The 22878-nt window shown below is 37.0% G+C and overlaps 1 protein-coding gene across 39 annotated transcripts in view; it reads right to left on the bottom strand.

Annotated features, from left to right (window-relative positions):
* Positions 1-22878, bottom strand: part of AFDN (afadin, adherens junction formation factor) — a 233174-nt gene that overhangs the window by 121044 nt on the left and 89252 nt on the right. For 28 of the 39 annotated variants that reach the window (XR_010599747.1, XM_024112024.3, XM_024112055.3 and 25 more), the window contains exons 5-9: positions 21746-21906; positions 20693-20850; positions 15787-15898; positions 15159-15326; positions 11081-11125 (exon numbers count right to left, since the gene is read on the bottom strand). Coding sequence is in view for 37 of the 39 variants with exons in the window: in XM_024112024.3 (XP_023967792.2) it covers positions 11081-11125; positions 15159-15326; positions 15787-15898; positions 20693-20850; positions 21746-21906 (644 nt within the window). In the remaining 2 variants the exon portion in view is untranslated. The remainder of the gene's footprint in view (positions 1-11080; positions 11126-15158; positions 15327-15786; positions 15899-20692; positions 20851-21745; positions 21907-22878) is intronic. The other 11 variants (XR_010599748.1, XM_024112047.3, XM_065588929.1 and 8 more) reach the window with 1 other exon arrangement.

Here is a 22878-nt window from a genome sequence, read left to right as displayed (position 1 = left end):
TGGGACACACAGCGGGCCACAAGATGAAAAATATTGTTGCCTACAAATAGCATACCAATTATGTTTAATTTCAGTCTGTACACAAAAACACTAGAGAATGTTATTCAAATTACAGCACACGTAGAAATGCTCTTCAATGGGGGAGTGGTGATTTTGTAAGTTAAAATGGAAACCAATACATATGGGATCTTCATGGGGACAAAAGCCACTGGAAATCTCTCAAAATTATTGTATTGAAACTCAGTTTGGGGAACAATTGTACGTCTAGAATACATGTCATTTAAACAGCCCCACTACACATCTTTTATAGCAATCAAATCAATTTTATGCTTCAGCATCTGAAAACAAGAGGTAGGTATAGTGTTTATCCACATTCTTCCATACCCATGATTAATTTGACAACATTTTATCAGTCAGAAATTGAAAATTTATTCATAGTCCAGAACTAAGTTTTACAGTGTAGCGCAGATTCCTGAAAGCCCCTTAAAAATCACTCCTAATTCCTGAGCTTTTGTTAACTTACATTTTCAGGTCTCTGTCTAGGAATACAGGAACTGCCAGACTAGATCAACTCACAATCCATTTAGCCCAGTATTCGGTCTTCGACAGCAACCAGTACTTGATGCTTCAGAAAAGTTGCAAGAAGCCCCAATGTAAGCAGATTTGGGATGATTACCCTCTCATCCCCAATCTCCAATAGATATTGGTCTAAGCCCTGAAGCACGAAATCATATATTCATTCCATTTTTTTGTTTCACATTAATTATCAAAACTTCAGATATTCTTATTATCCATGACTGTCTAATCCCTTTTGAAACCAAGAATAGAGCAAAAAGACATTTTGTGGCAATAAATTCCATAGTCTAATTATGCTTTGTATAGAGACAGTATTTCCTTCTATCAGTTTTGAATCTGCTACCTTTCAATTTAGTTGAACGTCCTTGTTCTTGCATTTTGAAATACAGAGAACAGCAGCACCTCATCTACCTTCTCTTTACCACTCAGTGTATATACTTTTATAACATCCCCTCTAGTCATCTCTTTTTTAAGGTAAACAATCTCACTTCTTTTCAAGTTTCTCTTGATATCCAAGTTCTTCTTTACCAGCAAACCACTGAATATATGACTGTTTTAGAAGCCCATATCCTTAAAGGGCACTTCCCTTGCAGATTCATCTTCTTAGGTTGCTCTCCTCATCCAAGGTGCTTTACTTCCACTATACTGCTAGCTGCACTGCCCACGAAGTTCGCAAACATACACATCTTTGAAATACTATATGCCAGTGCTTTATTGTACAGGATATTAATGAATTACACTTATCCGCCAGCACACAGAAGACAGCACAGCAGCTGATGAAAGCCACATTCAGGCCAAAAAAAAAAAAAGGAAGACACAGGAGAAGGGTTAAGTGATAATGTAGAAGAGGAGAGAAAAAATGTTAAGGTGGATGAGAGAAACAGCAGAATAGAAAGAAACAAGACAATGTGCTAAAAAGGAGAGAACATTCATTTACCTCTTACATTCCTTCAAATGTGGCATGCACAACTGGCAAAAAGCTAACCATATGTTTGATACTAGGAATGCACAACTCAAGTCACTGCATCCCACTGAAATTTACTATGTTAACTTTGGTAACTACAGTAGTTCTGAAGGTGCACATTTTGTTAATTTAAATGGGGAAAAGTTACACAATAGCAAATCACAGAAATCTAAAATTTCACCATATGATGTTTCAAGGAAAACTACAAGCATTTATAGTATTTATCATATACACCTTTGATCATCTCACCTGCACTCTGCCCATTAATACTTCTCCCGAGGACTTATTTTTACATTACAAAATTCAAAACAGCAAAGTTTTGTTTTGAAATCTACAAGTGTTTCCACTTCCTCTTCCCAAATTCAGAATTCCCAACACCACAGCTCCAAATGACACCGACTGACGCCCTGAAGATGCAAGTTTCAGGCGTGTACTAGTGGCAACTATTCTACACCTAAAAATACCACATTTTTAAAGACCAATAACTCAATATTCTGCAGTGCTAGTTTACTTAAAGGTTTTTACAGCTTCCGCTGAGCCGACTACTGTTGGACTCAGGATGAAATCCTGGCCCCATTGAAGTCAATGAAAGTTTGCTACTGATGTCATCTGCGGCCAGAATTTTAATCATGCTAACAAAAACACCTACATTTTCATGCAGGGAGTAATGAAAAAGGATTTTAGAGATTTATTATTTAGGATATTTCTAAAATAGTTCTTCTGTTATGTATGCCATAGAAAAAATACTTATAGGCATAAACATAGGCACTTGCTTGGGATGATCTATATCTCGCATTCATGATTTTCTCTCTTGTGAATAGTGAACCCATATCACACATTCTTACTAGTAAAACTTTACATCATTCCGTCAGGTATTTCCTACATAGACATACACACCATAAAATATAATTACACACACACACACACAAATACAAGGTATGGAGTTCAAAGTTTTCGTTTATCTAAATTACAGAAATCTTCATTACTCACTGAGTGTCCAAGCCAATAAAACCTTTTATATCACTTTGCATATGCCACATATTTTATAGTTTCTTAAAAAAATAATTAGTACTTTTTTTTTTTAATCCATCCACTAATAAAGTCAGGTGTCTTGGTTATCACGAGAACAACTTTACAGGCTGCACAGAGAGAGAAAACTAGATTTAATAAAACTTTAGAAATCTCTGAAGAGTACTTTTCCATTCATCGTAATTCCACAATGTTAAGGTCTAACTCGGATTTTCAACAGATAAAAGCAAACACAGCATTTCTCATTGGAAAGCTTCTAACCATTAGAGGAGTGACGTTCTGGAACAGCCTTCCAAGGGGAGTATAGGGGCAAAAGACATATCTGGCTTCAAGACTAAGCTGATAAGTTTATGGAGGGGATGGTATGATGGGATAGCCTAATTTTGGCAATTAATTGATCTTTGATTATTAGCAGGTAAATATGCCCAATGGTCTGTGATGGGATGTTAGATGGGATGGGAACTGAGTTACTATAGAGAAATCTTTCCTGGGTGCTGGCTGGTGAGTCTTGTCCACAAGCTCAGGGTTTAACTGATCGCCATATTTGGGGTCGGGAAGGAATTTTTCTCCAGGGCAGATTGGCAGAGGCCCTGGAGGTTTTTCTCCTTCCTCTGCAGGGTGGGGCATGGGTCACTTGCTGGAGGATTCTCTGCACCTTGAGGTCTTTAAACCACCATTTGAGGACTTCAATAACTCAGGCATAGGTTAGGGGTTTGTTACAGGAGTGGGTGGGTGAGATTCTGCGGCCTGCACTGTGCAGGAGGTCAGACTAGATTATCATAATGGTCCCTTCTGACCTTAAAGTCTATGAGTAACAGTCCCATTCCAATGGTGTTCATTATTACAATGGGTTAGGTCTAGTTTACATATATAAAATACAATCCCTGCTCCCAAAAACTTAAGTTTAAGAAAGTTGTTCCTTTCCCTAATAGGGCAAAGGTATCAAACTTTAAACCTGTCACTGATCCAGAATGGAAATATGGTTCATCCTGGAACTCAGACCATGCAGGTTTTTTGGGGGAAGGGTGGGAGGGACGCATGTGTGTCAAGGTGGAATTATACATTTGAGATTGAATTATACATTTGAGAAATAATAAATTATATTTATTTGGCACGATACTAATTTTAAAAACTCAATTTTTTTTTGAAGCTCTGAAATTTGAAATGTAAAATTCCTAGGGAGATGTGCATTATTGGGCACACTGCATGTCAAATAGTAGAAGGTGCACAATAAATAAATGTACAACACTGATTTCTGTTTTATTTTATACACATACAGATACATGATGGTATAGTCTAAAATTTTTACTTGTGTAGACAAATAAACAGCATGGTAAAGATGTCTGCACCCTATCTGCACTACATCTGCCATAATTGGTAGCACTAGCAGAGATGCACTGGTGCAGAAAAATGCTTACAGATTTTCACTGTAGACCGCTGGTTAGAGCTAACTTGGCATATACAGACATAAGCCAACATGAAAGTATAAACTTTAGGAAGGGAGATCCAATTAGCTTTTGTGTATTTTAAACTTGGTTATTTATGTGGCTCAGACCTTTCTAGATCACTGTGTAGGGAATGAACCTGTATATCTTTTCTAACTTGGCATTTTACACGTTTCAAATGTCTTGGTAAGATATTTTCTCTATGACTTTCTTAATAGTATTAATTTCTTCAAAGATTTGTATTTGCATGCACACATTCTTACAAAGTGCCCACAACTAGAAAGCTAATTAAATCTGCAAACGTGATCTTGTCACCTAAAACTATTCAGGGAATAGTCATTTATGAAAATTTCTGATTTATTAACATACTGCCTAACAAGATAAAGTTGTAATTAGAGCTGGTTGGAAATTTTCTGATGAACTAGTTTGCTGAAAATACTGATCTGTTGAACTTGAAAGTTTCACAAAACACTTCAGATTCAACTAATTTTGTCCAGGATCAGTGGAGCATATTTAGTTTCAGAAACACCATGTTTCAGTGGTTTCTTGTTGTGTTTGTTTTTTTTTTTCCCCTGGTTCATGGGAAATCTTTAAAAAATTGATTTTGTTCTGACAAAATTCCAAATTCTGACCAGCTCCAGTTGTAATAAGCATGTACTGCACAGTTAAAAAAAACCCACAACAATGCCCACCACGGATACTTATTAAAATATAGCAACAAGTAAGCTGATAACATATAAGGCACTATTAACTTTCCTACTGCTTTGTCATTCATCTTTTAGCTTAAAAATATAAAATGAAAGATGGAACTTCATACACTATTTGTTTTGCAAAACTAGTTTTGATCAAAATGTTCATATATTTGTTTAATCATGCTACAAAAAAAATCAGTGCACTGTACCACTGATATATAGCCACTTTCATAACTACCAATTCAAAGATACTACACACTGAATTTATAAATTTGAGGAAGGTAGACTCTTGAAACAAAGTATACTACCATTCAGTATTACATACTCTGGATATATACATCATTATTTAGCTAGCTATGCACAGAATAGCACCAGTTTAAAGGTGTAATTTTAAACTGATTTAGTTAGACCAGTGCAAAAGGCAATGTTGGACACACACCTCTGTTTAAACCAGGCAGGTTTACTTCATTGATTCACATATTCCAAGACCAAAAGTGGCCATTGTGATCATTTAGTTTGACCTCCTGTATAAACCACAAGCCAGATAACTTCCCCAAATAATTTCTAAAGCAGATCTTTTAGAAAAACATCCAAACATGATTTAAAAATCTTCAGTGACAGAGAATCCACCATGACCCTTGCTAAGTTGTTCCACTGATTAATTACGCTCACTGTTAAAAATTTACACCTTATTTCCAGTCTAAATTTGTCTAGCTTCAACTTCCAGCCATTGGATCATGTTATACCTTTTTCTGCAAGACAGAAGAGCCAATTATCAATATTTGCTCCCCATATAGATGCTTGTAGACTGCAGTCAAGTCATCCTTAGCCTTCACTTTATTAAACTAACTAGACTGAGCTCCTTGAATCTACCACTATAAGGTAGGTTTTCTAATTCTTTAATCATTCTCGTGGCTCTACTCATCAACATCCTTCTTGAATTGTGGACACCAAAACTGGACATAGTATTCCAATACCAGCTGCAATTCCAGGATCGTATTAGCCCTTGGGTCACAGCATCACACCAGGAGCTAATGTTCAGCTGATTATCACTACAACTCCCAAATCTTTTTCAGAGTCACTGCTTTTCCTATTCTGTAAGTATGGCTTATATATATATATATATATATATATATATATATATATATATATATATATATATATATATATATATATATATATATATATATATATAATAAACAAAAAAATGTATGTGTGTGTATGTGTGTGTGTATATATATATATACACACACACACATATATACACACATATATATACACACACACACATTTTGCCATATTAAAATACCTATTGTTTACTTGCACCCAGTTTACCAAACACTCCAGATCATTCTGTATCTGTGACCTGTCCTCTTCATTATTTACCCCACTCCAATTTTTGAGTCATCTGCAAATTTTATCAGTGATGATTTTATGTTTCCTGCCAGGTTATTACTCAAACTGTTAAATAGTACAGGGACAAGAGCCAATCCCTGAGGGACCAACCACCTTGATATTCCTGTTTGATGTTCCAATACTCACTGAAAATCAACATTAATGGTCCAGCTAGCTCTTTTAAATACTCTTTGATGCACGTTATATAACCTGCTCATTTAAAAAAAAGTCTAACTTTAGAAACACCTGTTTATCATCCTCTTGAGATACTAGTGGACTGGAAAGAGTGTTATATGTGACTACATCACCTGGTTTTTCCCCAAATGTAGAGCAGAAATATTTATTGAACGTGTTTAACTTTGCCGTATTATTGATAATTCCACTATTTTCATCTAGTAAGGGATCAATACAATTGTTATGATTCTTTTTGTTTCTAACATACTTTTAAAAACACCTCCTTATTGGTTTTAAGTTGTGATGACCATCAATTTCTCCTTGTGTCCCTTTGCTTTCCTTATCAGTTTTCTACAATTCCTTGTTTCTGATTTATATTTATTACTATCAGCTTCCCCTTTCTTCCATTTGTTTTATATCTCTATCTCTCTAGCATAGCTGCCTTCACATCCCCTCTAAACCTGGTTGCATTTTTTAACCAATATGGTCTTCTTCCTTGATTGTGGCATTGAGACTTTTTGGGAACCTAATAAAGTGTTCTTAAACAATTTCCAATCATCATTCATATTTTTCTGATTAAATTCTACATACAGATTTAGTTGTAAATGTAACTGCTCAAACTTGTGTGGATACTTTTATTTCAATTGAAGTGTGTCTTACTTCTGATTATCTTAAATCTCTTTCATCAACTACAGCTAATCCTGTCAAACTAAGGGTATGTCTATACTATAGCCATTATGGTGGTACAGCTATGGTGTTGCAATTTTGCTGGTGTAGCACATAGTGTACATGTTTCTACATTGACGGAAGAGGTTTTTCCATCAATGTAGGCAGTCAACATCTCAGAAGCAGTAACTAGGTTGATGGAAGAATTGTTCTGTGGATCTAGCTACTTCTACAACAGGGATTATGTTGACCTGATTATGGTGCTTAGGGTGTGAAATTTTTCACAGCCCTCAGCAACACAGCTAGGTTGATGCAAGTTTTAGGTATAAACCAGGCCCCACTTGATTTTTTTTTTAAATGAGATTATAAGTTTGGCTGATAAAGGAATAGTGTTGATGTAATATATTTAGACTTCTGTAATTTGTTTGACTTGGTACATCAAAATATTTTGATTAAAAGATAGAATGCTATACAATTTACATGTAACATATTAAATGGATTAAACACGGTCTACCTGATAGGCCTCAAAATGTAACTGTAAACAGAGAATCACCACTGAGCTAAGGTGTTGATAGTAGCATGCCTGGCTGTCTCTGCAGCTTTTCTCAGCCACGGTACGTCCCTTTCTCCTTATCAGAGGGGTAGCCGTGTTAGTCTGAATCTGTAATAAGCAACAGAGGGTCCTGTGGCACCTTTAAGACTAACAGAAGTATTGGAGCATAAGCTTTCGTGGGTGAATGCCCACTTCATCAGACGCAAGTCTTGCGTCTGAAGAAGTGAGGTTCTTACCCATGAAAGCTTATGCTCCAATACTTCTGTTAGTCTTAAAGGTGCCACAGGACCCTCTGTTGCTTTCTCCTTAGTTCTACCTCCTGCCTCTGTCAGTGTTGCCAGTTCTCCCAATATTTCATGATTTTCTTAAAGCCTGAACTCCTGGAGTTCAGTTATTATATAAGAGTCTCAGCTTTTATTTAAAACTAGTTTCTAGACCTCCGGAGGCAGAGCAAATCTTGAAAACATGAATTCTAAAGGCTCGTAAGTGAAAAGTTTTTTGTTTTTTTTTTAAATCATGATTTCTGAGCTGCTGGGATTGACAATATTTCTCTCCACAGCACCAAGCATATTCATAGCTAGGAAATTTGGTCTTTGAGACCAGCCTGGTCAGGAGACCTGAACCAAGGCAGCAGTCAGATGTCTTTTTCCTCCTCTTATTTTGCTGTATCTGATGGAACCAGGCAAACAATATTACCATAGTTCTTCTCAATTCACCATTACAAGATGTTTAATTACAATATAAATGGTTCTGGTAAATTGAGACAAGTTATGGAAGAATTCTGGAGAGCTACTGGTGTTGCCTGGATGACCTGTGCCCATCAATCGAATCCTGGGTTTGTGAGGGAGTCCCAAGAACTGGAGACTCATCTGCAAATTCTTTCTTTGGGTGGGAGAAGGAATTACTTGGCAAAATCACAATCCAGGTTTCAGAGGGTATACAGTAGTCTCCTATATACACCAGTCATTCTGCATCTTCAGCTACATCAACTACTCCCTGTGCCCATCTGGCTCCAGATCCCAACCTCCCACTTCTAATTTGGTCACTGGGCCCTTATCCTTAATAGCTTCCCATTGTTTATGTGAGAGCTATATTTGCGAAACATACAGTGAGGAAAAGCACCAGGGATGGTACCAAAGATAGAATTAATGTATATTTTTGCATCCCAACTGATTAGTCAACTGCTCTTGTGAATGCAACAGCTGTAAGGCTAACAAGATTATACACTAGACAGAATGTGAGGGATACGTCTGGCAGCAAAATGCACAACTATCAGGCAGTAATTGCAATTGTGGCGTGAATCTAGTCAGTATAAAGTCTGCCAGGCCCTTGTGGCAAAACAGTCTAGATGGCTAAGACTGTGACAATAGTACACACCCAGTGAGGAGGTAACTTCTACTGTAAAACAGAAGACTTTGAACATTGGAAAACAGCTTAATATACAGACTCGTATAATATACGAAGAGCTTCAACAAAGGAAAGGCGTCTTCCACAATCTTAAATATAGTTTCCTATAGTAGGAATTGGTGAAAAATACATTAAGTAATATATTTTAAAGAACAAAAACTGCTTGAGTGGAAAACCTGCAATTGTAATACGAGTTATTCCTCCATGATGAAATCTACTCTCTGTAATCAAGATTTCATGAGGCTTTTCAACTCTATGGGACAATGCTCTCTGTGAAACTGGAGTAAGCTCCATAAAACAATGGAGCCAGATGCCAAATGTCTGCAGAGGGGATTATTATTTCACCAAGCAAAGATACTACACTTATACACTGTAATATCACTGCTGATAAAAAACAAAACAAACAAAACAAAACAAAAAACCACTACTGTCTTTAAAGTACTCTATGGAACAAAGACAAAATAAGAGAACTGCTAAATAAATTGGGAAATGGTGTATTAGTAAAGGCTTTACCATAGTAGTTTCTCAAGTAGTAAGCAAGCTGCTTTGCACGCTTCTCCTGTTTGGCAAAATAGGCTGTAACTACATATTGTGTTACATTAACAGGAGAATCAAAGAACACTGCAATGATTTGTAAAGCAGGTTATGAGCAGAGCTTTAAAATTGGAGACTTATAACTGAGTGCAGCCCTGCTGTGGTTCCTCATCTCATCCCTCATGGAATTTTACATTGAGTAATTATTAAATTAGAATTTTTTTTTTCAAAAATCTTTTGGCAGCAATCATAAAGGCCGTATGTTTAGATATATTTCCCTTAGCTCAGAATTGGGGACTCTGTCCTGGGAAGCAGTGACTCTGAAAAAGATTTGGAGATAATCAGCTGAACATGAGCTCCCAATGTGACACTATGGCCAAAAGGGCTAACGAGATCCTTGGGTGTATACACAAAGGAATCTTGAGTAGGAGTAGAGAGGTTATTTTAGCCATATATTTGGCACTGGTGCGACCAGTGCTGGAATACTGTGTCCAGTTCCGGTGTACAAAATTCCAGAAGGATGTTAAGTTGGAAAGGGTCCAGAGAAAAGCCATGAGAATGATTAAAGGATTAGACAACATGCCTTATAGTGATAAGCTAAATAGACTGAGCTCCTTGAGCCTAACAAGAATGTTAATGGGTGGGGAGGGAAAGAGAGACTTGATTACAGTTTAAAAGTAGCTACATGGGCAACAAATATTTGCTATTGTGCTCTTCAATCAAGCAGAGGAAGGTGTAACAAGATCCAATAGCTAGACAATTTCAGACTGGAAATAAGGCTTAAATTTTTAACAGTCTGAAGGTAATTAGCCATTGGAACATTTTTACCACTATTAAGGTGGATTTTCCATTACTGGTCATTTTAAAATCAAATCAAGTTTTTCAATCAAGACTGGATGCTTTTCTAAAAATATATGCTCTAGGAATTATTTTGGGGAAGTTTTATGGTTTGTGTAATAACAGGAAATCAGACTAGATGATCAGGGCCTTTCTGGCCTTGGAATCTATGTGGGTGAGTCCCTCTGATCAATGCTCTGCCTAATAGACGTATCATATAGAGCAGGGAGTAGCGTATCCAGCTTTTTGAGAAATACCAAAGATTGCCACTGGGACTCTATAGGGAAGACAGAAGAGAGAGTTCTTCCAGTGGTCCAAGCATCCGCCTAAGCAGCAAAGATTACTGAATACTTCATCCTCACTCGGACAGCCAAGAGAGCATTCAGAAAAAATCCTTCCCCCCTCTACAGTCAGGGAGAAGGTGGTTTAAAAAAAAAATAAAAAATCACTCCCCTTGTGTTCTGCAACAAGCTAAATAAGGGAGCATTTTCCTTCACAGTAGAGTGCTGCCCTTTAACCACAGGGAAAGGCCTTATGAAATCCAGTTGTGAGCCTTAGCTGGAAGGTTTAGCTCTTGGGTTAATAGTATCTGATTAATTGAAGACCTATTTGACACCTCTTCACCAGTAATTAGACTATTTAAAATTAATCTGATATATCCAGGAAAATCAGTGTTTCATATAATAAATTGCCCATTTCAAAAAAAGGATACTCTTTCATTCTTTGAGAAAAAATGTTTTTTTTTTATTTTTTGCCAGCACTGTTTTTAGCGAGTAGGGAGAAAGAACAGTATTAAATACAGCATTACCTTCGTAAGTGTGATAGTTGTAGTAGGCAAAGTGATTCCTTCTCCCTGGGGTTAGAAACACATGCACAGGACCCAGGTGAAGGCAGCACCAGCAGGACAGATACCATGCAGAACATGCGGAAGAAGGCAGGAAAAGAAAAGACAGGAAAGGGTGAAACTGTAGCCAGACAATGCTTATTCAATTTAAAAGGATGCAGTGCATTTAACTCTTTCAACTTGAAAACCTACAAGGACTTTAATCCTGAAAAGTAAGTGGATGGATTAATTTCTATTATTGTTTAAGAAGCCAACAATTAGCTGTTAGAAGAAAGCACAAACAATAGATCAGTGTCCAAGCAAAGTGCAAAGGCTGTAGTTAGTTAACTGTATACAGAGTTGCCACCTGTCTCATTTTAAGATTCTTTATCTATTGATTATTGGATGTCTCGTTCCACTGGCCAGATGCACAGTATTTTAATACTAAAACAACTAGGCTCCATAAGCAGAAAATTTAGATCAGAACCAAAAAAAGGATTGTTTTTAAGCATTTTAATTTCTTATGAAATTCAAAGGCAAGTCTCATTAACTTTAGTCCTAAAAATAACAAAAACAAAACACACATTTCTGGCATGTGCCACATGTTATGCTGACCTCACCAGCCATTATCTGAATTTTTACTAATTTAAACACAATCATAATTTAAAATAGTACCACAGGAATACTGCAGCCAAAAGGTTAACTGATTCAAAAATCACTTAATACAAAGTGTCCCATCCACTACAACTTTCAAATTCCAGAACAAATACATCAAATTACATCTACTGAAAGAACCAATTCAAATACACAAACAGTACAGCCAAATTACATAACCAGTAAAACAGAACTACAAATAACTAATACTAACAAAAAATAATATTTTTTTTAAATCTAGGTTTAATCCCTAAAAGGCTAAAACACTAAAGATACACTGAAAAAACAAATTATACATTTAATAATAATAATAAAAAAAACCCTGATATGCTATGAAAAAGTAACTCACCCAGTGCAGTAACTGTACTTCTTCGAGATGTGTGCCCCGATGGGCGCTCCACTTCAGGTGCATGTGCGCTGCATGCACCTTTGATCGGAGATTTTCATTAGCAATGATGTCCGTTCAGCATGCCCATGTGCTGTGTTGATATGCTCATGCCCCACACAGAGGCTATAACAGGCTGCACGGGCAAACTGCCCTTAGTTCCTTTTCTCCATCACTGAGGGCAGGTCTACACTAGAAGCGCTACAACAGCGCAACTGCACCAATGCAGCTGCGCCGCTGTGGCGGGTCTGGTGAAGACACTTTATCCCAACTGGGGAGAACTCTCCCATTGGCAAATTATTCCACCTCCACGAGAGGGAGATGCTATGTCTGCTGGAAAGTGTCTCTTGCCGACATAGCACAAGCGTGGACAGTGCTTATGTCGCTGTAACTTGCATCGCTTGGGGGGTGTCTTTTTCACACCTGAGTGACATAAGTTACATCGACTCAAGTGGTAGTGTGGACTTGCCCTGAGCACTTCAGAGTTGGGTCCATTACAGAGGAAAGGACTGCACCACCAACTGCCGCAGTAGATCTAGAGGCATCAACTAAAGCATGATGTCTGAAGAAGGTATGTACTGAAGACCATGTAGCAGCTTCACAGATCTCAGCAACTGCTACATTTTTAAGTCGAGTCATAGATGTAAGTAGAGTCATCCAGTGAGCTGACACACAGGCAGGAGCTGGAATGCTGGCAACACTGTAACAAGCTATAATACACCCTGAAATCTATTTCGTTAGCACCTGGGTAGAAACAGCAGAGCTCATGGATCTGTCTGGAAACAAAACAGACAGTCTAGGCGATTGAGGAAATGGTTTAGTCCTATGTAGGTAGAAGGATAAACGCCCTTCTGACATCTAGCATACAGAGCACAGTCTCCAGACAGGACTCAGGCGGTTTCAGAAAGAAAACTGGCAGGTTAATGACACGTTAGAAGGAACCTTGGATGCAGATATAAGGAAACCTTATCCTCGTAGAAAACGGTGAAAGGAGGGTCTGCTATTAAGGCCCTAGTCTCTCCATCTCTATGGGCTGAGGTAATAGCCACTAGGAAAGCTGTTTTCATAGATAAATTCAGTAAGGAGCAGGTCACCATCAGTTCAAAGAAGGCTTCATGAGACTTTAAAGAACCAGATTAAGGTCCCAAATAGGGGCAAGAACTTTTACAGGTGGAAAGAGATTTCCCAGGCCTTTCATGAACCTTGCAGTTGCAGGCTGACCAAATAGGGAGAACCCCTCAACAGTGGTCTGAAAGGCCATTAGGGCTGCCAGATGAACCTTAAGAGAACTAAGTGACAGTACTGTTTTCATTAGATGCAACAGGTATTCCAGAACAAGTGGAAGAGGGGCAGAAGTCAGGACAGTGCCCTAGAGTTCACATTAGTGAACAAAACTTCTCCATTTCTGAAGGCAAGTATATCTGGTAGAATTCTTCCTACTATATAATGATATGTGCTGTACCTCTGCAGAACAGGATAACTCTAGTCCTGTGACCCATCAAGGAGACAAACCTTGAGGCAGAGAACATTCAGATTGGGATGCAGCAGTGAACTGGTGTCCTGGAAGAGGAGTTGAAAAGTGACTGGAAGATTTCTAGAGCCCTGCAAATCCGCAGATATCCATGGACCACATTTGCAGATCGCACATCGGATGTGGATACCAATTTTGTGTCTGCGCACAGCTCTAGAGGAGGGGTTCTCAACCTTTTTCTTTCTGAGGCCCCCCCCAACATGCTATAAGAACTTCACAGCCCAGCTATGCCACAACAATCTTGGGGGGGGGGGGGGGGTGGACACTTTTTTTTGTTTTAAACAAAAGAAATTACAAACTACTTCAACAAACTAAGAACCAACTAGCTAGTAAGTTGGGATAAAAAAAAGCACAGCAAAAGCCAAGGCAAACACCAAGTGGACCAGCAAAGGCAGTTGATAAGGAACAGAAGGCAGTTCACCCGGGCAGCCTGATATAGCTTTGGTGCTGGGCACAAAGATATCAATGGCACATGTGCAGGCTGAACGGACACTGCTAATGAAAATCTCCGATCCAAGGTGCATGGAGTGCACAACCACTGACATGGAGCACCCATAGGGACACTACTCAAAGAAGAAACAGCAGATACCAGCACTTCAGGATGTTTCTCATAAAATTATGATGTTGTTCATGGAGCAGCCTGAACAGTGGCAATAAAATCTGCACAATAAAACCTCATTTTTGCTAATCATTTGGAGACCGAATGTAGATGTTTTTTGTATATTAGAAAATAAAACAAATGATTTTAAAGAAAAATCAGAGAAATACATGCAAGTATACTTTTATGTATAGTATTTCACAGTCCATAGTAATGATTTAATAACTGTGCTGCAGTATATGGTAAAGCAATTAGGTAATTCAGATTTTAGCAACCAACTTTTTAAAAGAAGTCGTGTTTACAGTAGAACCAGTTACATGATACTACTTCTACCAATCTGAAGCCTCAAATATGTATACAATCTATACACTTGTAAACCACAAAAGGAATACATTTCTATGAAAGTCTCAATTTATTCTACTTAAGGTGGCAACCCTATGTACAACTACTTTTTCATATTAAGTTGTAATATTGAAAGACATCTATAAATAAGGTGTTAAAAGGTGATAAAAGTGTATAAGAAATCTAAATACAGTGATTTATCTATCAAGTTTGGCACTCAAAAATCCAAACAAAACTCCAGTTTATGCTTTCTTTTTTTTAATACTTTGTGATCTGCCTTCAGTGAACAACTTATTTTTTTAGATGAATCTTCTAAAAATATGGAAAGTTAAAGAATATCAAACAAAGGTTCCTTTGCAACACTTTAAAGCTCATTTTTGTAGCTAGCTAGTAAAAGCTCAGAGAAAATCTGCTACTGAAGTGATATCCGTTAAGTGTTTTAATCACTGTACTTAAAGTACCAAATCTGAAAGCTCAATATAACAAATCTATAATTCAATCTGAAGTGAGATCAGTTACAAAAACTCCATCAGTTATAAATCAGAACTCTTACCTGGGCTTAATTCCACCAGGTAGGGTAGTTTCTCAGGAGGAAGGCAAGAGCCATAGCCAGACCCGTCAACTCTTTCCTTCCCCTTTAATGGCTTTCCATCAGTTTGTTTCTTGGTTTTCTTTGGGATATAGTCAGAAGGCCGTCTTTTCAACTGAAAGACTAGTATTCCTAAAACAACACAACATTATACACGTCCACTGAGTCCTACTACCAATGAGTAAACAAATAGAACATCCATAAAGCAGTAAATGTTCTTCATATTGCTTATAACATAGCATATTCAATATGTTCCTTGTATTTTTATTAAGTTAAATTATTTAAGGTTCATGAAACCATAGATTTTTTTTTAATGCGTCATTTATTTTACCCCACTAGTCAATTTTAAGGACTTTAGTAAATTCTTCCACTTTATTGTACATTTTGAGAATGTATTTAACCATAAAGAATAAGAAAATTTTACTGTCGGCCTTGAAGTTCACCCTGGAAAATTCTGGACATGGATTATTTAAAAAAAAAAAAGAACAAATACAATACAACTGAACACTGCAAAATATAATTCAAATGAACCTCCTACTTTACACAGATGGCTTGGACTATCTTACATTTCTGTATAATATTTTAAATATACCTTTATCACTAGACCATTCCCTGAATATTTGAAGTGGGCACTCATCATCATCAAGGATAATTTCTTTAGCACCTTTATCATCAGAGTGTTGAGCACCAGGAGGAAGCATAACCTATAAAGGAAAGTTAACTATGAGTTTCCACTGAAAAATTATCAGATTTGCACCGAGGACCTAGCGATGGATTTTCCTCACTACAGCTTCTATTTTGAGATAGTGAATTATGCAACTAGAAATATAAAAAAAACCTTAGCAAGCAACACATTAACCTATTTTCTGATTCTCTCCCTTTGCTGAACTAGGGTCAATCACACTTCTCATGGCACCAAGGAAAAACAAATTTCACTCACGATACACTATCATCCTCTGACAAAGCAATTAATTTTGTCTTCGCAGTTTGTAAATCAGAATCAAACACATGCTTATTATCCTCTCCCACACACACTCTTACTTCTCACTTCACAATTCCCCCTACACACACGCACCATATAATTATCTTGACCAACACAATTAATGTACAGTACTGCACTAGATCTTTGGCCCTCTTAATGCTACTTTGTGCCACTCTGGCAATGCAAAGCAATCTTAAAGTTTGCTTGATAGTCTGGTGGAGGATTACCTTTGTCAGAATCTTCAGAAAACACTGCAAGCCACTAACAAACCACTACCTATCATGTGCTAACTGTGGGTTTTTTCAGAGGTGTATAACTGGGTCAAATTTGAGTGGATTTTCATGGGGGCAGCAAGAGGTACATCACTGATACCAGGGTATCCCCTGTGGCAAGCCCCCACTCCAAAGCAAAGCAGCATTACAGCATTTCATTGAAATGGATGTAAGAATTTTTTTAACATGGACAAAATAATTTTTTTCCTAACCTCATTTTCTGAAATGTCTGAACCATTTTAGCTGAAACTTCCCCCAAAATATTCAGCCTAAAACAAATAACCAGCATGGAAAATTTCAACCTGAACAGCCAAAATTTGATGAAGTTATAAAAAACTGTCTTATAATAGGATGTGTTCGGCAACTTAAGCTGCAGGAAAAGCTACTAGTTATACCTCTAATACAGTGGTACCCAAACTTTTCCTGTCACCCCTCCCTTACCGGCAATGGAATCTGTACGCACGCCCCTCCATTAATGCACAGTTGGCTCAGCAGAAGAGCTTGGGCTGAAGGTGGAGCTGGGGGCAAAAGTGGGGTGAGGGAGGAGAGGGGGTTAGAGGCAGAGTTGGGTGGTGCTCCCTCCCAGCCCCCTGTGGGGGGCTGGCCCAGGTCCTGCTGCATCCACTCGAATATTCCTCCACACACCTCTAGGGGGAGCATACCACGGTTTGGGGATCACTGCTCTAATATATATATTTTTAAAAATGTAACTAAGTTTCCACAGACTGTTATTTTGCCCTGCCACTTTTTGTCAACAAGCCAGTGTGCCATGTTACTAGTGATCTATTAAAAATAAATTAAAATTTTGATTTATAATCTTATATCATCACAAAGATCAGCTCAGTGATAGTAAGATTTTTTCATATCACTATGATAGAATTAAAGGTCACTGACTCTGCTACCCAAAAACAGCCACTAACATTTATGTTATTCACATGCTGGAGAACAAAAACATTTCATGTCATCTACAAAAAGTGTAATTTCTTTGAAAATGATCCCTCAGCATGTGTGTGCTTTCATTTTGTGCGTTACAGGCAAAAAAATGTTAATTTATCTGAGGATAAGGAATAAAAGAAATAAAGCATCCTAAATTAAGGATATAATCCAGATACATCCTAAAATAGAATCTTGTATGCCACACAATATTTTCCAAGTTTTAGGTCACATTCAAATTAATGTGCACAGGTAGCTTAGACAAAATTGTCTAATTAGACACCTTGAGAGGTGTGCAATGAATCTCATGATATGCAATGAACCTCACAATTAACATGCTGAAAGACAAAGAAAAATTAGTATTGAAACAAAAACTTATATTCACTTAATGTTTAGTTAGAACGGCACCATTCTTGTACCTGGTAAAGTTGCAGTATAGAGATAGGCTAACAAAATGTGAGAAGAAAAATGATAAATACAGCCCCAAGGAGCCATGTCCAACAAAAAGTCAGCACTGGCAAAATATGGAAGTTGGTCTTTCAAGTGAAACTTCAGAACAAGTGAAATGAACTTTATTATGGATATTTTATGAAGCATTATAAAGGGTCTTTTCTCAGTAAAATAATTTAAAATCCAATTAGATAGCTAAGTAAATGTCAACCACTTGAATCCTCCCCAAAGACATCTCAACACTATCAACAAAAAGACAAAGAACCATATTTTCAAAATGCTAAACACTAGGAGAGGAAAACGTTTAAAAAAAGTGATGTTACTTTAGTTCAGTTTAATGCAGCTTTTCAAAGATTGCTTTAAATGAAGATCATAAATTCAAGGTAAATCTCAATATAGCACAATCTTTTACAACACTGGAGGAAGAGGAGAAATTGTTCACCGGATGCTGACAGATAGCTGTGATTTCACTAAAAGTTCCTATAAACAGTACTAAAGAAGTTACAATGAAACCAAATCTATTTATTTAATCTATTTAGCACATTATTCACATGTCTCTCCGTCAGGAAAATAATAATGTATGTAGTCTAAGCTGAATCAAGGACTTTTTTTTTTTTTAATTAAAGAGTTCAAGCAATTCTTTACAGGAAAGTTCAGTTTCATAAAACATTTAGCTAGAATTAGGTTTTCAAGTTATTTCAGTCTAATAGTAAATCACTTCCACATTTAAGTTCATATACTATAGTGTCAGAAGTGTGGCAGATTCAGAACAGTTAGTGAAGAGTACAATATATTATCCAACCACAATGACTCTAAAGAGTCAGAAAAGCAGGTCTGCCACATTTATAAGGATACAGCACAAAACAAATTATATAATTATCTATGGAAATCACCAGTTACCTCCTTAAAAACACATGAAAGCATACTAGATATACAAAGAAGAGTCGAGTTTCTGGGGAAAGTTTCCACTTTCCACATTAATGCTTTTCCACAAGCCTACAAAATTAAAGCAGCAATTTGCTTCTTTGGTAAGACCAGCAAAATCTTTGCTGAACTTCATGCAAAAGTCCTTAGACTACATTTCTTTATTTTAATCATACAAGATAAGGCTTGAAAAATTCACCATCGTAAGGGAATATTTCTCTGGCATGCATACAAGATTTAAGACACTTACTTCTGCAAAATATAAACTTTTTTTTTTTTCTTAAGACACTCCACAGTGAACCAAAGAGAAACTGATTCAGTGCCATCTTCCTAAGCTGCAGTCTTAGGCTGCAGTATCTCTGCAGCTATTCACAGTTCTCTCAAACATCAGAAAATCGAATCAAAAATCTCTAGTCAGATTCCTTGATGCTATTTAGACCCAGGTAGAAACACATGAAACTGTCACAAATCAGTTTCAAGCTGATAATGCCACTGAGAGCTATGAGCATGGCAGTGTTAGACAAAAAAACAAACAAAAAAAACCAAAAGCAGAGCCTGGAGAAGATTAGAATGGCAGGGATCACTCCCCACTCTCCATTCACAACAATTAGGAGACTCAGGGTATGTCTTCACTACCAAGATTAAAGCACTGCTGCGGCAGCACTTTAATGTGGCTGTGTAGTCATGGCCCCAGCGCTGGGAGAGAGCTCTCCCAGTACTGTAAAAAACCCCACCCCCTTAGGGGAGTAGCTACCAGTCCTGGGACCGCAGCTCCCAGCACCGGTGCACTGTCTACACTGCCACTTTACAGTGCTGAATCTTACATTGCTCAGGGGGGAGTTTTTTCACATCCCTGAGCAAGAAAGTTTCAGCACTGTAAAGTGGCAGTGTAGACAAGGCCTAAAAGTGGAGCAGAGAGGACACCTTCCCCCCTTCCCATCAAAAAACAGTGAGTCTTGGGGAAGGCAAGAAGAATGGAGAAAAGCCTTTTGTCCCTTCTACCAACCAGAGGAGTAACAGCTTCAAATTTAAATCAAACAGGTACTAGCCAGAGGCCGATATACAGGATGGAGTTCACAAACAAGGCCCAGACGTAGCACCTTATTTCAAATCCCACCACCATCCTCTCCTTACCCAACAGCTGGAATGGGCAGATGGAGCTGTATTTTTAATCAGTGTGTTGCCTATGGACACTCCCTGGTGAAGCTACACCACTCAGCTAATAGGTAAATTAAAAACAAATTCTATATAAAGTTTGATTTTTTTTTCCAAATTAATTAAAAGAAACCTATTTGTCTCATTTTCATATCATTCAATGAGCTGAGGGTGTTTTTTAATTAGACATCCTTAAAATATATATTCAACTTCTAAAAATTAAATATCAAACTGAAATTCAATTTTAGCTTCAGGAACAGCTCTCTTATTATACATTATTGAACAGCGTCTGAAAATATATCTCAAAATGTTTACTTTGTCAGACTTGGGCCTGATCCTGCCAACACTTATGTATTGAGTATTCCATTTAGTTCCGTGCAACCAACCTTTCACAAAGTTTCTCACAAACTTAAGTGTTGGCAGGACTGAGGCCTTAATTTATAAACTTTACTAAAATTTATTTGATATAGTTGCATAAGACTGCAGTATCAATTTAAGTATAAAAATATATTTCCATCAGTTACACACTGCTTTGCAACAAAGCAGCAATAAAAATGTTATCAAGCTGGAAGGTTTAGGTCCGTTTTAAAGATTTATGAAAATGAAAATAATTGAATTGCTTAAGAACTACTAACATATCTAAGTGACAAGATACAAGTTCTAAGATTAAAATATCAACAAACTTTGATAAACTGTGCTGATTTTTTAAAAGTTGCTTTAAGAAAGAAAAACCCCTCAAACATAAGCACCAGGAGTGTTTTGATGTTAACAGCTTTACTTACCCGAGCAATACAGTAATCCTTGGGATTTTCCTTTTCCAGACCGTACTTCTCCAGTGCTTCAATAACTGCAAAGTCTGCAGTATCTGTAGTGGACAGCAGGATGGTCTTGTATGGTATATTTGGTTTTAAACTGTCTGCATAAATCCTCAGGGTTCCACCTTGAAAATATATGTAATTACTATTTTATCTGAGCAAAGGGATATGCAATCACAGATTTAAGAGTCCTAAACATTTGAACAGACTTCTTTGGTATACCTTAACACCAAAACTCTACAAATTCCTCCTTTCATAGATTCCATCTCTTGCCCATCCCTACATACAAATGCTGTGCTCACCCAAATAGCAAAAGCTATCTTTTAGCACATTATATAAAGGGATTCTCATTTGTTACTATAAATATTTGATTTCATGTATCTGAGAAAGACTCTGCTTATAAAACAACAGTATACAGCTTCTTCCATATTTCCCTGAGAGATCCATTTCTCCTTCCTTTTAAAGAAAAGGCCTGAGATCAGAATGAGCATGCAATCGCTGCATCAAAACTAAAACTGTTTCCCAGAAACCTTTTCTGAAATATAAATGACATGAATGGGAAACCACACATTCTAACAATAGATCTTACAACCTTTCTGACAGCTAAATCCAGTTACACACAGGAGAGTTGTGATAAACAGATATAATTTAAGCTCTTCAGTGTCCTAGTTTACCTGAAACCCCAAACACTGCCACACACGTTGATACACTGAAGTCCAGGAATTTTACAGAACTAATTTTTACTTAATGGTTTGGCAGTATTTTTTTTTTGCAAACTCTAGCAAGTGTTTTTTGTTTTGTTTTGTTTGGGAAGATGTTACTAGCAACGAGACCAAAGTAAACAATCAGTTACCAGATATAGAAACTGGCTTTAGTATGAGTAAGTAAGTTAGATTTCACTGGACTAATTTAATAAAAGAAAGTTTCAAGAATTGTTGGCCATGTGAAAAAAGGGCTAAGCTTCCTTTAAGTAGTATATCATTAAATTAAAACATACAAGAAGCAAATCTGAATCACTACCTGAGTCTGGCCGGCCATCAGAGCTGCGGAACTCCTGCATTCTCTTCTCTAGTTTCTGTTGTCGCCGTCGTTTCATGACTACCTCAGGATTGGATATTGTTCGAGTGAAGCTGGTCTCTGGCATATCTTTGTACACCTCTGCTGCGAGACGAGAATTCTCACTGTAAAATTAATTTAAAGAAAAAGAAAAAAAGGAAATATATTATTCAATACTTTGAAATATCTAAACACATCCTAATTACCACATGAACTATTAAACAATCAGATCTGTACCGTGACAGTCAGAGTACATCACTATACAAGGACAGTGTTTTCACTTACTATGCCTCTGTTAGACTATTATTCACATGCCTGCGTTCATGTACAATAAATAGTAACCAAGAGTCTTGTATATTAGTACTAGTCATCTTACAAAGACAAGAGAATCAAGGTCTTTCTAGAAAAAAAATTAAATTATGAAATGCGTGTCAGATTTTCACATATTTAATTTTATTCTGGTCTGCAAGTGTTGTAGATCATCTGGAAGCAACTAGGGTTGGTATGTGTTTGCTACTCAACTTTCATTTTATTGCATTCAACTTGAATCACAAAACCAAGTTCAAGCAAAATTGCATTAGGGAATGCTAAAAAGATTATTTTGAATGTGAAGGCAAAACTACAAAAAAAACCCAGAGAACTCTGGACAAAATGAAACACTTGTATTCTACTAATAATTCAAATGAACAATTAAATCCACTGACATGTCAACCAATAATTTCTTTATATTAATATAAAAAACATTAAAATTGTGCTAAGAAATTGCATTATTAACAAAACTCCAATATTAATACACAAGAATAGTGTATTGTGGAGATAAGTTTGCTCTCTACATAATATGTTTAACAAATTAAAGGATGTTGATAAATTGGAGAGGATTCAGAGAAGAGCCATGACAATGATTAATGGATTAGAAAACACGCCTTATAGTGACTGACCTCCTTGAATCTATGTATTTAGCTCAACAAAGAGAAGGTTAAGGGGTGACTTGATAAGTCTAGAAGTACCTACATGGGGAACAAATATTTAATAATTGGCTCTTCGTTCTAGCAGAGAAAGGCATAACAATATAATGACTGGAGGTTGAAGCTAGGTTG

The sequence above is a fragment of the Chrysemys picta genome, chromosome 3, assembly GCF_011386835.1.
Source record: "Chrysemys picta bellii isolate R12L10 chromosome 3, ASM1138683v2, whole genome shotgun sequence".
In the NCBI taxonomy this organism is placed as follows: Eukaryota; Metazoa; Chordata; order Testudines; family Emydidae; genus Chrysemys; species Chrysemys picta.
This window is presented reverse-complemented; position numbering and strand designations above follow the sequence as displayed.